This window comes from Pan paniscus, chromosome 3 (genome assembly GCF_029289425.2).
Source record: "Pan paniscus chromosome 3, NHGRI_mPanPan1-v2.0_pri, whole genome shotgun sequence".
NCBI classification, from domain to species: Eukaryota; Metazoa; Chordata; class Mammalia; order Primates; family Hominidae; genus Pan; species Pan paniscus.
In genome coordinates, this window is record NC_073252.2 from 2,563,496 (window position 1) to 2,580,105 (window position 16,610).

Consider the following 16,610-nt stretch of genomic DNA (forward strand, 5'->3'; position numbering starts at 1 on the left):
CATGCCACTGCACTCCAGCCTGGGCAACAAGAGTGAAACTCCATCTCAAAAAATAAAAAATTAAAAAAAAATAAATAAATAAATCTTCAAATAAACCTATCTAGTAACACAACGATTATAACTAACTTGGGTAATTATGGCAGACACACAACTACCATCCATGCCTTGATCTGCCCTGCTGGCCCCCTGGGCTGAGCAAGTCAAGGTTTGGGTGGGGACAGTATAAATCAAGCATCTGGGCAGGGGCATGGTGGCTTACACCTGTAATGCCAGCACTATGGAAGGCCAAGGCGGGTAGATCACTTGAGGTCAGGAGTTTGAGACCAGCCTGACCAACATGGTGAAACCCCATCTCTACTGAAAATACAAAAATTAGCCAGGTGCAGTGGTGCACGCCTACAATCCCATCTACTCAGGAGGCTGAAGCAGGAGAATCACTTGAACCTGGGAGGCAGAGGTTGCAGTGAGCCAAGATCATTCCACTGAACTCCAGCCTGAGCGACAGAGTTAGACTCTGTCTCAAAAATTAACTAATTAAATAAATCAAGCATCTGGCCACACATCTAAATATGTGACACTAATTTAAACAGAATATACTACCATAAACCAGGAAACCAGGTGACATATTTTCCACATTTTTGGAGAAAATAAAAATTTTAAGTAAATTCTCTATTCCGAAATAGAATAGAAAAAACATATACAACAAAAAAAAGTTGCTCAGGTGATAGGGAGCTGATAGCAAAATCTTAAACAAAATTTATTGCTACAAAATTAAGGCTTACATAAAATTTTAAATAGCATAAACACAATAATTGGCAAAATATTTTTGTTCAATGGGTTTCAAAAATCAAGAAGTTTCATCTGTCATCTAGGTATGCCTGTTTTCTGATGGTTATAGCTAAAAAATTCCATAAAGACCACCCAAAACATGTAGTTTTTAGATTGGCATTCCATATTACGAACAGGTGAGGAATATTCTTAAAGGTATTCCTACAAAGCTCACATGGTATTTATCACAGGCCATGTATAAATTGGGCACTCAAGAAGCATCTGATGTAGTAACAGATGAGCTACTTCAAATTATTTTAGAGCAACGCTTAAAATATTTTCTGGCTGCCCAAATACCATTGTTAAATACAATTAAACATTTTTGCTCTTAAACTGATTAAAATAGCATCATACATCTTTTGAGCAACCACTTTTACAGAATTTTGAAATTCAAATTTCATTTGAAAGTCATTTATGATGTGTAAGTCACATTAAAGTCAAAGCACTGCTCAGCTGTCTTGTAGAAACTTTTGAGTCCCCAGAATTCAGACTCTAAAATGAATGCAGGCAGGCCAAGGAAGTCCTAATACTCTGTGGTACAAGTAGGGACATTAAAACAGCCTAAAGGTCTATAGCAGGGAATTATGGAGGAATACAATTTGAGCAGCAGAATTTTATTTGACAGTCAAACATGAAGGGACTTGGCTATTTCACATATTAAGCTCTACAGATTTAAAAATGCTGACTAGAAGTTCTACACATTTTAAAATATTTAATAGCAGCTGAGCGTGGTGGCTCATGCCTGTAATTCCAGCACTTTGGGAGGCCGGGAGAGGGGATCAAGAGGTCAAGAGATCGAGACCATCCTGGCCAACATGGTGAAACCCCTTTTCTACTAAAAATACAAAAAAATTAGCTGGGTGTGGCGGTGTGCGCCTGTAGTCCCAGCTACTTGGGAGGCTGAGGCAGGAGAATCACTTGAACCCGGGAGGCAGAGGTTGCAGTGAGCCAAGATCGTGCCACTGCATTCCAGCCTGGAGACAGAGTGAGACTCTGTCTCAAAAAAAATTTAACAGCAGAAAATTTCTATTTCTAAAAAGTAGAGAGATAACTATATTAAAAAATATTTGCATTATGTAATAATGCTTTTTCCCTGTAAGTAAAAAATTACCAGGACTAAGTACCACTAAACACATGCTCAAGTCATAAAAAGCACTGGTATTCTGAATGTACTACATGAGAAAAAAGCGAAATTAATATAATAGTTGAATTCATCAAATTAAATGTTCCATTGACCTCAAATTTTAAAAATTTAGTAGTGTTTATTATACACAGTCTTCTAATAAATAAAAGAGGACATGTAATATTCAGTTTTCAGTAATTTTCAATCTTCAAGACTAACAGCCTTAATCTTTGATTGAGTTTCTAAATTCTCCACAATATCTTTCAGATAATCTTCATCTTTTAAAAAATATACATAGAATTCTCTTTCCATTTGATGTAATTTATTATTTGCCAAAGTTTTTCTTTTTGTCTTCACATCAGCAAGAATATCAGTGAGGAGATGATTTAGCTTATTCAGTTGAGATTCAACTTGATGAAACTGCTCTGTTAACTCCTAAAAAAGGAAAATAAAAATAAAAATTAAAACACTTTATTCCTAACACCAATTATAAAATTAAAATATAATTTACATGGAAAGACTTTAAAGGACTTAATAACTTCCCGCAATTTTAGCAATAAATAAACCTCGATTTAAAATCCATAACAGGTTTAATATAAATTCTAAGTAAGATAAATTGCAACAACTTCTGATAGGTAATTTTAAGTGATTCAAAGGAAACTCTTCCTGAAGTGTACTTGATATGTAAGCTGTTCTGTGCATTCATATATTCAACAAATGCTATTGTGCCAAGTACTGTTTTAGAGATTACTGATACAAGAATAAACAAAATCTCCCTGATGGAGCTTATATTCTGCTTAATAAATCAAACCTTGTTTTAGCCTATTCTCTGTTTATTCTGGACAGAAGGTACAGAGAAAGTTGAAATGAAGACCAATAAAAGAGAATTAGCTCAACACAAATCTCCATTTTTCATTTTTTCATATTGTCTTACCAAATAGAATTACACATGACATTCCACGAAAACCATCCTGACTAATCATATAATTTTCCTGCTCAAGAATCTAGCCATGCCGACCCTTCATATTTATTACAGTAAATTCAAATTCCTCAGTATCTAGCATTTAAACCAGATTATTAACAACTTTCCATAGCTTTCTAATCAAGCATTCTACTTATAAATTTTAGCCAGTATCACCAAAGAGGTTCTCAGAAAAATCTGTTGCTCTAACTACCCTCAATTTTCCACAGCTTCTAGGCATGGTCCACAAGTATCATAATTATCTGAGGTACTTGTTATGAATACAGATTCCTGTACCCCCCCACTAGACTAAATTACTTAATCTCTGTACAGAGCTAGGAACCTGCATTTTGATATGCTCCCTGATGATTCTAATGTACAAGTTCAAGAATGACTACTTAAGACCTGTCATAAATGCCAATTCAGAGAGGAGTACTTCTTAAAATACATACTTTTGAAAATCAAGTAATTTCGACATTATATCTACATTTAGTGATATCCTCTAAGACAAACTTGGTAAACTTGAATATACTGAGAAACAACAATCTCATCTTTACCTTCAATTAAATACTAAAGATCATACAGTTGCTGAAACAATATTGCTACAGATACTGAAGTTCAGCTTCATTAATAATAGAAACACAAGTTAAAATTGATACGGCATTTTATATCACATTGAGCTAGGGAAAAACACTAATGATACCCACTGATAAGATTAGAGTGAGATTACCATATTTTAGTGATTCTTGGATGCATTTTTTTTCACATTTTAACATATCTGAAATGAAGATGCATCTTAATCAAGAACATCATATGATTGTTTCTGGCCAGGTACTCTTAAGAAATACTTTCTCATCAACATTCCTGATATACAGTGTGGAAAATTACAGACAACTCTGAGTCAAAAAATAACAGAAGAAATGAACATTGAAATGTGATGCTTTAGAACTACCCTAACCATTTAAATTGACTTATTTTTTTCCTTTTAACATATGCCCAAGAGTGGTATGATAAAAATCTATGTCTACCTACATCTAAAAAGATCTTTTCTAGTAAGTATGAAAAACAAAAATTCTTAATAAGAAAACATTGTGTTGGTTTAACTAAGAGTTTTTCTTTTTTGGCAATTCATAAAATGATGGCGTGCCATATGGTCAATGGTGTCTAGTAGACACTTAAATAGTGCTGGTAGCATTATAAACTCCTTTAAAAAGCAATCTGGCCATATCAAAGGCAAAAAAAGTGTATATACCACCCTGGCACAAAAAACTCCAATGATCCTATTTCTAAGAATGTATCCAGATGAAAGTATCCAACAACAAAAAGCTATATACACAAAGATACATATGATATTGTTCAAGAGCAAACAAAAGAAAAAAATGAAGACTATCAAAATACCCAATAACAATAACCAGCTACAAAATTGATGGCACAGTAATTAAATCAAGACAGTATAGTTAACATTAAAAGTTAAGAAAACTATTTAGAGAGTAAAAATGTTTATTTCATCATGCTAAGTAAAAACAAAACTATGGTCTTTGCTGAGGGTCTCTAGAAGTTAGCACCATGGCAGAAGACATGAAGGTCAAAATTAAGAACTACAGGACTGTCCCATTTGACAGCCACTTTGTCAACTAGAACCAGAACATGAACTGCTGGCAAAACTACCTGGACTTCTACCACTCCAAGACGGCAATGACTGCTAAAGGGGGTGATGTCTCTGTGTGCAAATGGTACTGGCATGTGTGCAAGTCCCTCTGCCCCATATCCTTGGTCTTGACCTGGGACAAAGGCACGTTTCCTGGGAAAATCTGAACTGGCTCCACCCCACCTTTCCTCTGTTCTCCATCCTTCTCCCAGGGTGGTAAACGGGGACCTGGGTACATGATGATCCCTACCCTGGGTCCATGAATCAGGACTTAACTAATAACAAAAACTTACTGGAAAAGTGTAAAGAAAAGAAAACTATATGCCTTACATTACTAAGCAAACGAAAAATGGCAAAGGAATATTAATATTAGACAAAACAATATCAAGAGAAAACGCATCACCAGGAATAGTCATTATGTAATGCTAAATGCTTTGATTCACTGCAATTTAAAACGACCAGGATAATTATTCACTGCAATTTTAAACCTGGATATAACTTATAAAATAGACTCAAAATACATAGAGAAAAAAATGATATACAACTACATGGAGAAATTTTCTTCTTTTTTGACACCGAGTCTTGCTCTGTCGCCCAGGCTGGAGTGCAGTGGCGCGATCTTGACTCACTGCAACCTTTGCCTCCCGGGTTCAAGGGATCCTCCTGCATCAGCCTCCCAAGTAGCTGGGATTACAGTCACCCGCCACCACGCCCGGCTAATTTTTGTATTTTTAGTAGAGATGGGGTTTCGCCACCTTGGCCAGGCTGGTCTTGAACTCCTGACCTTGTGATCCACCCGCCTCAGCCTCTCAAAGTGCTGGGATTATAGGCGTGAGCCACCGCACCCGGCCTATGTGGAGAAATTTTCAAATCCACCATCGCAGGGGAAATTTTTACACAATTCTCAATAGATCAAGAAGACAAAAATCAGTAATGGGAGACCTTTCAAAAAACAAATCACAGATACCACTTCACACCCGTTGGGATGGCTACTGTTTTAAAAACCACCGGAAATAACAAGTGTTGGCAAAGATGTGGAGAAACTGGAATTGTGCAGCTGTGAGACATATAAGACTATCATAGCAGTATGATCTATAGTAACAAAAACTGTAAATAACCTAAATGTCTGTCAATCTAACAGACAATTTCATTGTGGAATATCATATAATGGAATACTAACTATACAAAAGAGAAAACTATGAATGAACTATATAGCTTTACGTGTATCAACATGAGTGAGTCTCAAAAACATATTAAGCCATTGAAAGAGCAAGCAAGTCATTGAAGGATACATACCTTCAATATACATGCCTTTGGTATACCACCACCAGTATAATAACAGCACATAAAGTTCAACAACATATAAAACTAAATACACAGTCTAGGAATATATATATATGTGTGTATGTGTGTGCGTAATAAAACTATACATAAAAGCAAGAAAATAATGAATAAATTAAGCATGGTAGTTACTCTTTGAGGATGAGAGAGGAATTATATTAGGAGAAGCATGTACCATTAAGTGTACACAGAGGATTTTAAAGCTATAAAGGCAATCCTGTGTTTGCTAAGATGAGTGAAAAAAAAATACAGAGGCGGTTTTATTTTTTAACACTAATATAAGCATTACATATCCTTTTGTGTCTGAAAAATTATATACATTTTTAAATTTCTGTGCACACTCATCAAAACTATCTGAAAAACATATTTATATGTGAACAAAAATTAGGAGATATAGAAATATACTTTATATTAAGGCAATGAAATTGGGGTAATATTTTCCTCATGTTAACATTTTCTTTAATATCTTTTACAACAAGCATTTCTTTAAAAAGCATTTTTAACTACTATGGCAAATACCCACCTGATCACTAAGTAAAAGCTGATTTCCTCCTTGATACAAAGTATCACAAAGCATGTCCACATCCTTATTCCGTTTGGACAGAAAGAAAGAATGTTCTTGAGCAGATACTGCCAACTGATCTTGTACTAAAGAAATATTCTGTTTCAATTTCTCAGCCACTTCCTCAAGGTTTCCATGAGTTAGAAACAATTCTTTTTTCTTATTCTCTCCCTCTAAAACTTGGTAAAGCCTGAAATGTAAAAATTAAAATTATAGGGAAAAATTATCAAGTCAGTATCATTTTCAAAATTACAATCCACTGTATTGGGGCATTTGTGGGGATAGCTAAGTAACAACTTATAAAAATATTGGCCGGGTATAGTAGCTCACGCCTGTAATCCTAGCACTTTGGGAGGCCAAGGCAGGCAGATTGCCTGAGCTCAGGAGTTCGAGACCAGCCTGGGCAACACGGTGAAACCCCATATCCACTAAAATACAAAAAAAAAGTTAGCCGGGCATGGCGGCATGCACCTATAGTCCCAGATACTCGGGAGGCTGAGGCAGGAGGATTGCTTGAACTCGGGAGGCAGAGGTTGCAGTGAACCCAGATTGCGCCACTGCACTCCAGCCTGGGCGACAGAGTGAGACTCCGTCTCCAAATAATAATAATAATAATAATAATTATTATTATTATTATTATTATTATTTGTGTGCCTGCAAAAATCAAGCAACTGAAACCATTCTAACTGTAATACTATTTCAGTACAGAAATATATATTCTAACTAGTACATTAGATAAAGTCTATTACTGAATTCCCAGTTTCCCCACCATCTAAGTTTTAGATATAAAATTCTTCTTAACTTTAACTGCCACTAACGTACTTCAAAGTGCACTTCAGAGATAACCTCCGAAGAAAACACTTGTCTCATAGAATATAACTATGATGTAGTAGAAACAACAGGCTATGGCTCATGCCTGTAGTCCCAGCATTGTGGGAGGGTTACTTGAGCCCAGGAGTTCAAGACCAGACTTGGCAACATATTGAAGCCCCATCTCTACAAATTTTTTTTTTTTTTAATTAGCCAGGCATTGTGGCACGTGCCTGTAGTCCTAACTACTCAGGAAGTTGAGGCGGGAGGATCACTTGAGCCCAGGAGCTGGAGGTTGCAGTGAGCTATCATCACATCACTGCACTCCTACCTAGGCAAGAGAGTGAGACCTTGTCTTAAAAGGAAAGAAAGGGAAGGAAAGGAAGGGAAAGAAGAGAGAAAGAGAGAGAAAGGGAGAGGAAGGAAGGGAAAGGAAGGAAAGGAAGGAGGGAAGGAAGGAAAAAACAAGCAAGCAAGCAAGCAAGCAATGAATTTGAAACGGAAGACCTAGATCTAGGTCTGAGTTTTCTGTTATGTGAAAGCTAGGGCAAATCAATCTCTGAGACTTATTTCCACATCTTAACTACTACACATCTTAACCTACCTATATTACAGGATTGTGGTGGGATTAAAAGAGAAAAACTAAAATTGTAAACCATGTAAAATATAAAAATAAATGTAAAATTTAAACAATGTAAAATGTAAATAGTTACATAAATAGCTATAACAGTAAACTTTTGCTCAGAATTTTTTAAATAGTTATTTTATCAAGTTGTAACAGACTTCCTAAAACTGGTTCAATCCCAAAGCTGCCAATTACAGTCTTATAGATGTAACTACACAATTCCAGGGGTATCATTCACATAGATCATAATGTCAGTGGTACCCCCTGAAATTGTGCAATGAGGCAACCCTATCCAGGCCCCTCATTTTATTAATAAGAAAACAAAAAGATTAGATGTTTTTACCCTAGTCCTGGAGAAAAATGAGGAGTAGGAGCCAGATTTTTGAGGTCTTAAGACTACTTTAGCCCTCCAATTTTCAGTATCCCTCTGCCGTCAATTGCTCAGACATCCAGATGAAGCTTGGGAGCTAGCATTCATTCTCAATGATTCTCCTGACTACACACAAAATTGAAGTCTTCTCCCCTCTCTACTGCTACCTTCTCCAAATGCAGTCAATCCCCTGCCCAGCAACACCTACTATGCTGAGCTGTATTCAAACTTCCTTTCCCAAATCTAAAATAAGGTATATAAATAATGATGCCTAAAGGGGAAAAAACCCATTAATTCCTCCAACTCATCCACTTAAGCTATAAAGTAGCTATTTTCAGATCTAACATAAATGGAAAAGGCAGCAAAAAAACTAAAAATGGAAAAAAAAAGGCATATGAAAATGGAAAAAAAATAGAAAGGCCAAAAGTGAAATGCAAAGAATTGTTAAAAACTTCCAAAATTTTAGCTCAAACTCTCTCTAGTATTTTGCAAAAACAAAAGGAAATATTTACTAAAGAAACAATGAAGCATACGTACCTATGAGTAGAATAATCCTTAGTATCAATGGTATTCCTTGGATTTATCTGCTGAGAAACTGATGGATCTGTTAACATTTCTAATTGCTTGTAGAGCATCATGTTACTTTGACTAAGTTCTTGAACCAAATTTTCAAGTTGACGATATATGTCCCGATGCTTTCTTAATTCAATTTCATATGATAACTGTAGAAGTTCAAATGATGCCTTTTGTTTTATTAATTGATTTAAAACTAACTCTTGTCTTGCTGTATAATAATCTTGTTTAGCAATCTGCAGATCAAAATCTCCCTTTACCACTGGCATATTCAATAACTGGGCATTCTCTCTTACCACAGCAGGTAAACTTCTGTCTTTTATTTGAGTGACCTCTTTTTCAAGTTTCATAATCTCACTGGTCAAGCTAGAAATTTTAGCATCCAAATTTTCTTTGTCCACAGCCTATACAAAGAAAAGCAATTACATTTCAAACTGTATGCCTAAATTTGAAATCATCTTAAGATTATTTTCACTTTCCACTTTAGGTGACCAGATAATAAGCTCAATGAATGAAAACTAATTTAATATTCATATAAACAAAAATTACAGTTTAAAAGGGAAAAATGTGGACTAAGTCAAGGGTATGAACTACTAAATTTTACTGCAATTACTACCATATATATAGTAACGGCTACCAAAATAGAGATCTTATTATACTTCTTTTAATCAGAATCATTATTAATAGGACACTATTCACTGAATCCAAGTATATGTTACTAGTTTTTCTTAAGTTAAAATTACTTCAATAGGTCCTAATTGGCCAGTTGATTTTAGCACTTCTACGTAATTATTGGATTTCCTATATCATTCAAATTTTTTGTCAGCTATAGAAACTAACTTGGTGCTGATATTCTGATTCAGAAAAGTTACATTTTTACTCAAGTATCTAGCAGTTATATTACCAAGAAAACAAGCTCTCCAAGAGTGCAGACAGACATCTGCAATACATCTATCCATATATTCTCAAAAAGAAATCAGTTTCAGTCTACTGAACCTGGACCTCTGACTTCATTAGCACTATGCTCTGGTTGGAGCAAACGAGGCAGAATACCCATAATAAAGCAATTAGTTTCTAGCCACATCTTAAAAAGAAAATCTCAGTCCAGTCTGTATCTGCATTACACAAATTTAAAATTCAGAATGCAAATTAAAGCACTTTTGTTTAAAATAAACTAGATAATGTGGTAGAGATTATAATTACTATTGCTGCCCTCCATTAACGTATGGATCTATTTGTATGAAACATTGACACAGATCACAAATAAGCACTGAACAAAGAAAATAAAATGTAATCTCTTCTTAGATGCACCATTCTAAAGTACTTTAACAGCAATATTATATCCTCTATTCCTAACAATAATTACAATGTGAATCCAATCTCATTTCTTATGCTTACCTTGCTGGTTAGGCTGTGAAGACTCTCCTCTGCCCATTTTATACTTGACTTCATGCTCGAATTACTTGCTTTTAAGTGAATTAACTGATGTTGAGCACAAATGTATGCGAGCTGCAGTCTAGCCATCTCTAGTCGTCTCTCTTCAAGGATTTCTTGATTATCACAAATAGATGGTGTCTGTATATCTAAAAGTTGAAAATTGTCTTCATTTGAACTTTCAACTACTTCATGTATACCCTGAAAGAACTGTTTTTTGGTATACAAAGTTAATGCTGCTGTGCTTTGCTCTTCCTGACTTAGGTATTTTTCCAAGGAAAATTGCGATAAAAATACCAGTGGATTTGTCCCTTGACCTAAATTAGAATGTCTGAAGAACATCATCAATTGTGTAACTTCATCAGTAAGAGCCTGAAGTTCATTACTGATCTTAGTGATCACTGCATTTAGAATTCCTTGACTCTGCTTCAGCTTTTTAGTGGCTTCTTCTTCTTTAGCATTTAACCTCAGAGATTTGTGGCTAGTTACTGAAGCCATCAATTGACATTTATTACGTCGCTGAATTTTTAGGTTCTTTAATTTCAGTAGAGTTTGAACCTCATCCTCTAATTTCTCCAGCTCTTTATCATCCAGTCTAGGTGTCTTCAAATCAGAAGTTTTACACGTTTTAAGAGCTTCATCCAATGCCGCCCCTTCTAGAATAGGCTTGCCTGATTTCTGAAGAATGCTAAAAGCTTCCAATTCTCTTTCAGACAACACGTTCTGTTCATTCACATTCCCACAAAACCACTTCAGAAACGATTCATCTTCAACGCCCTCAAACAACCAGTCAAAGTCTTCTCCATTAAGATTATCAGCTTTGGGATAACCAATTTTTTTTAATGTTTCCACAAACTCATTTCCACAACTCATGGTTTAACTACCCCAATTTTGTTGTATGTGATATGGGTTTACGGTGTTGATTTTTAGAAAATAAATCCAAGCAGAAAAAAAGCTACGTTTTATACCAAGTCCACAGAGAAGGGAAAATATATTTTTAGAATATATAATGATTCCTCCTGGGGGGAAGAAAACAAGTATTAGACCACAAATATGACGACAGTGTTTTTAAAAAGAAGACACAGACAAATATCACGTGATATCCGAGAGCGGGATGACTGACAGGTAGCCGTAGCTGCAATGTTTGATGATGATAAAGAGAAACAGAAACAATTAGGCTAGTTCTCAGAAAACCGCAACAGTAACGAAAATTAATTAACAAGAAAGTGGATCTATTTGGATCCATTTTATCTTTTTTTCCAAAGATAAAATGGTTTAAAATGCATTACACTTTATAGAGCAACATTTGTTTTTAATTCAAAATAAATGGATCCAAACAAACCCAAGCCACCAGGAGGCTAGGCAGCCTCTCTTCCCTGCCCTCCGTACGTAAGGAAACGCAAATAAGCATGGCACATCTTCTGAAGATCAACTAAATATTTACCTCAACGACTCGTCGGGCAAGGCTCCACCTCCAGAGTCCGCCACCGCGACGCGGAGAACAGCAGGAGCAGCAGGGAAGCGCGCGGCCACAATTAAGGGTGCTTCGGGCCGGCCTTCAGCCAGCGCTGAGGCAGCCCCGACGCCAGGGCCGCGCGAACCCCAGAGGCAGCGGCAGGCCCCAGGGATCCGCGGCCCCAAGGCCGCGATACACCTGACGCGCCAGCGGCAAAACCTTCCTTCGGTGGGTCACCCCGCTGTGACACCTAAGCACGCTGACAAAACAAACGCACAAGCCCACCGAATCGCCGTCGACACCGAGCTGCAGAAGACGGGGGTGACAGGCCCCGCACAGCCCCCGCCCCAGCTCCTCGCCCAGCGGACCGGGCCGTGATCCCCGGGCAGCTGCTGGAGCACCTGGAAGGAGCCCCCAGGAGCGCAGGAAAAAAAAGAGGCACCTGGGTGCAGACGGGGATCGCGGCCACTCCTCCAGCCCCACACCCCTGCGCCCAGAACCGAGGCCCGCGTCAGTCACCTCAGGAAGCTCCGCTCGCTTCTCACAGGAGCCCGCCGCCACCGCCCTCCGTGCCCCGCGCGCCTCGCACTGCCTCACGGGAGCGCCTGGACGCGCGCAAGCGCACAAGGCGACGGCGTGGTCGTGGGGGGGGGGGGGAGTGACTGTTTGCGCAGGCGTAGTGTCAAAAGACGCGGAGTCGGCGAGGCTGGACTATGGGGTGGAGCTGAGCAGGCGGCGCTCCGCCCCCGGCCGCTGCGGGCATCCTGCCTCCTGGGCGGGGCGCAGGGCAGAGAGAGGCGGGGTCTGGGCCGGGAAGGGCGGGGACAGGGCCTGGACAGGGGCGGGGCCTGGGCAGGGGGCGGAGCCTGGGCAAGGAATGGGGTGCAGAGGGGTGCAGAGGGGTGCGGTGGGGCGCCCTCTGGGGAGCTGAAGCTGCGGGCCTGCTCTCAACGGAGCCGTCAGCTGTGCTTCAGGCCTGCCCTGCCCCGTACTTCAATCTAGACCCTCTGAAGGCACTTTTGAAGGGTACAAAGAGCAGCGCAGGTTGGTGGTTGGGAGACAGGCTGGAGCCCGGCGGTGATAGCGCTCGCCCCCGAGAGAGACGAGTTCCCACATTCACAGCAGCCCGACCAATGCCTGGTACATTTTAAGGGTTAGGGATTGTTCGCTTAGAATCTTTTACAATGAACTTTATTTTGCAAAAACACTTAATTTCTAATCCCTCACCTGAACACTATGTAAAAGCTGACTTCCGGCCGGGCGCGGTGGCTCATGCCTGTAATCCCAGCACTTTGGGAGGCCGAGGGGGGTGGATCATGAGGTCAGGAGTTCGAGACCAGCCTGGCCAAGATGGTGAAACCCCATCTCTACTAAAAAATACAAAAATTAGCCGGGCGCGGTGGCGGGCGCCTGTTATCCCAGCGACTCGGGAGGCTGAGGCAGGAGAATCGTTTGAACCCAGGAGGTGGAGGTTGCAGTTAGCCGAGATCACGCCACTGCACTCTAGCCTGGGCGACAGAGCCAAGACTCCGTCTCAAATAAAAAAAAAAAAAAGCTGACTTCCTCCACAATTCCCTTTTCAAAATGTTAGAAATAAACGGAGTGGCCTGAGTTAAATACATCGATATATTTAACTCAAGGAGGATGGTACACCATTTCCAAAGAGGATGGCAGTCAGTGAAAGATGACTGAAACGGGATTGCTAAATTTCATGTGAATCTGGCTGATGCCCTACAGCCCAGTGAAACCAGACCTCTCTATTGGACAGAATTCGTTTGCATCTCTACCAAACAAAAATCCTTTGCCACTCCTCAGTCTTCCACAGGTTAGCAGGGGCTTTGGTCATGGGTAAATATAATAGTACTCCCTCCCTTCAGCGTCAAATGACCCTAAAGGTGGCTTGTTAGACAATGTCCTAGTCCAGGGTGACTAGGTAGAAGTCGTTTGGATAGTTTTTCTTAATATTTTTAAGGAGAGAAATAAGAATGTTCTAAGGCAAATATTGTAATCTGATCGAGTCAAAGATATTTCCTATTCATTCTTCACTTGTTTCACGTTTTTTTCCTCCTCTTTTAAAAGTCAATAAGGCCTAAAATGATCTGAAAAACAAACATGATGGGAAAAAATTCAAAGAGTGGTGCCCAATCTGCAGGCAGGGAAACCAGGGATGCTGGAAGGGGGAGGCCTGGTGGGAGGACCCTTGCAGCCCAGGGTTGGAGGTCGGGGGTGTGCATCAGGGGACAGAGTTGAGCCAGTTTGGACAGGAGGAAGTGGGAGCTGTGCAGGCAATGCCTTCCAGAAATGTTGCTGATGAGGCAAAGACTGGGTGGGAGGAGTGTGACAGAGAGAGAGAGATACAGAGAGACAGAGACAGAGACAGAGAGACAGAGACAGAGAGACAGAGACAGAGAGACACAGAGACAGAGAGACAGAGACAGACAGAGACAGAGACAGAGAGACACAGAGACAGAGACACACAGAGACAGAGACAGAGAGACAGAGACACAGAGAGACAGATAGAGACAGAGACAGAGAGACACAGAGAGACAGAGACAGACAGAGACACAGAGAGAGAGACAGAGGAGAAAGACAGAGAGAGAGCATGCAAAACAACACAAGCTGAGGGGGTGGGAATGCAGGGCTGAGGGGAGGATTTTTAATTTTGTTTTGTTTGAAAATGAGAGGAACTCGGGGATATTTATAGACTGCAAGGAGGAACTCTGAGGAGACAGCATTAAAGACGACAGAAAGACAAGGGGCTCCTTTATAGAAAGAGATCCCTGGAGGGCAGGAGGGGTGCACTCCAGAGCCCTGGAGGCCGTTCTAGAAACCCAATTTCCTAGTGACTCCTGGGTGGTTTCTTGGGCCACAAATAAATTCTCCATCTGATTTTGAATTGCTGACCATAGTTATTTGTTGGAAAGGTGTTTATGAGACCATAAAAGCCATAAAACCATTAAGTAAAAATTACAACAGTATCAGCCCCTGGAGTACAAATGACAAACACAATAGGTTTAACTATACAGATGTGGAAAGTTTTCTTCAGCTTGCCTTGGGAATTTAAGAAAGCAAGTATGTTACATGTATTTCCAGGGTAAGCTTTCTTTTCAGCAGTCAAAATTATTTGGAGTTTTAGTAAGGTCAAAAGATAAATGGAACCCAGGAATTAATCCTCCCTGAAAAAGCCCATGAGAATACAATGGACTAAACAGACCTAAAGACAGAGCTGTGAGGATCAAGTGTTTTTGCTGTTTGCTTTTTCTCCTTCCTGTGGAAGCGATTTTCTCCTATTAGTATTAAAAAATATTTTAGGTTTTGGACAGTATCTTTTCTGACTGTTTTTAAACTTTAGAAGTAACAGTCAGATGCTAAAGATTATTTCTTTTAGATGTAGTTTTCCATGAATTTTGTGGGACTCTATTCTGCAAGCAATGGAGAATGGGGGCTGTTTTCAAGCAGGAGAGTGAATTCTCAGATGTGTGTTAGAAGCATAATTCTGCAAGATGAAAAATGACAAAAGGTGGTAAGAGACAAGATACAGGACCACTCTTGCAGCATGTAGGAGAGGAGGAGAGAGCTGGACAGAGAGAGCTGCAGGAGCTGGCAAAGCCTGGGGCCTGATGACTAGCCTGGGTCCGAGAGACTCTGGGGTTTCCAGCTGAGTAGGGAGTGGCATTTCTTCCTATTATTCCTACTAATCCTTCCTGTTAAGAAGAAAGTAGAAGACTATAGGGTTGGGAAAGAGTTTGTTTTCCATCCTGTTGACATTCATGTGACAAAGCGAGAACTCAGTCCCCAAACTCAGGAGCAGGTTTGGGTCAGCACAAGCCCAAAGGAGGTGACAGAGTTCATTCACCAAGGTGGCCATGTGGAGAGGGCCTTTGAAGTGGGGAGGAATGGGAACCACAAGGGCTGGCAGCAGAGCCTGGGACTGGTGGGGTGTCAGAAAGGGCCTCAGGACAGGAAGAGGAGTTGTGAACCCCTGAGGCTCAGCAGGCCAGTGGCATAACATTTACATTCTAGAAAGATCCCCATGAGGCCGGTGTGTACAGGGCTGACCTGGCCAAGGACTAGGAAAGGAGGAAGGAGCAATGCGAGAAGGCCCTGTGGTGATTAGCCCAGATGATTCCAGCGCCTAATTTGGGTGACCATAATCTCAGTAAAAATGTGGTGGGAAGGGATATAGGGGGCTCAGGGCCCACTTCCCAGAGGAGGCTGTGCCTGAGCTGATGAATGCAGGGAGCAGGTGGGAGTGGGGGCTGAAGCCAGGGCAGGGGTGGGCCGGACTGAGCCGAAGGACAAAACGCGGTGTTTCAGTTTAATCTGGAGGCCATGGGGACCCAGAGGAGGACTTTAGGGAGGTGAGCAAGGAGACCTTTGAGGTCATTCAGGCTGCCAAGAAGAGGGTGGGCAGGAGGCTGCAGGCAGGGTCCTACTTGGAGGGGGACTTGCTGTAACCCAACAAGCACAAAGATGGAAAACAGAGATGGACTCTGCTAGGAGAATCAAGGGCTTCTCAAAGGACAGGGGTCCTGTCCCAGGTATCCCACCCTCCAGCCTGGTGAGCAGGGGAGGGGTGCGTCTCCAAATCTCAGTGTGCCACCTGTGAGAAGGGCCCAGCATGATGGTACCAGGCACCAATCATACATGGAACTGGGCACAGCCCCTGGCACCTGCATGCCCTCGATAGAAAACGGTAGTGGTGATCCCAAATCCTAATATTTGGGATTTAAATGTCCACATTTACATGAATGGCCAAATCCTGGTGTCTCTGAGGCCCCAGCCACATTCCCAGGAGGAACTGCTTTCTTTCCTGGGGTGCCCCCGCTAATGGCCTCGAGGGCCCTGGGGCCCACACAGGTTCAACGATCCGGACTCT

At 40.5% G+C, this 16,610-nt stretch overlaps 2 protein-coding genes and 1 pseudogene across 5 annotated transcripts in view; 1 reads left to right on the forward strand and 2 right to left on the reverse strand.

Annotated features, from left to right (window-relative positions):
* POLN (DNA polymerase nu) overlaps positions 1-12,333 on the reverse strand; it is a 171,051-nt gene extending 158,718 nt beyond the window's left edge. Inside the window, exons 1-2 of one of the 3 annotated variants that reach the window (XM_063603673.1) lie at positions 12,251-12,302; positions 11,720-11,990 (exon numbers count right to left, since the gene is read on the reverse strand). The gene's annotated coding sequence lies outside the window, so the exon portion shown is untranslated. Of the gene's footprint in view, positions 1-11,719; positions 12,121-12,250 lie in introns of all 3 variants that reach the window. The other 2 variants (XM_063603672.1, XM_055111138.2) reach the window with 2 other exon arrangements.
* HAUS3 (HAUS augmin like complex subunit 3) lies at positions 1,427-12,334 on the reverse strand. 2 transcript variants are annotated; one of them, XM_014344554.5, is made up of 5 exons: positions 12,251-12,334; positions 10,240-11,294; positions 8,806-9,245; positions 6,425-6,653; positions 1,427-2,386 (listed from the first exon to the last, which is right to left on the reverse strand). In XM_014344554.5, exons 2-5 carry the CDS (start codon positions 11,146-11,148, stop codon positions 2,153-2,155), a joined length of 1,812 nt encoding a protein of 603 aa, XP_014200040.2. In that variant the 5' UTR covers positions 11,149-11,294; positions 12,251-12,334; the 3' UTR covers positions 1,427-2,152. The 2 variants fall into 2 exon arrangements, with proteins under 2 accessions (XP_014200040.2, XP_054967114.1); XM_055111139.2 differs by lacking the exon at positions 12,251-12,334 and adding an exon at positions 11,720-11,981.
* Positions 3,272-6,378, forward strand: LOC117979905 (cytochrome c oxidase subunit 6B1-like; annotated as a pseudogene).
* Positions 12,335-16,610: the final 4,276 nt, after the last annotated feature.

Coding starts and splice junctions, on each gene's coding strand:
- HAUS3 (XM_014344554.5), bottom strand. CDS start 11,148: ATGAGTTGTGGAAATGAGTTTGTGGAAACATTAAAAAAAATTGGTTAT. Junction 9,246..10,239: donor TTCACAGCCTAACCAGCAAG/GTAAGCATAAGA, acceptor TTCTTTGTATAG/GCTGTGGACAAAGAAAATTT. Junction 6,654..8,805: donor AAGGATTATTCTACTCATAG/GTACGTATGCTT, acceptor TTTACATTTCAG/GCTTTACCAAGTTTTAGAGG.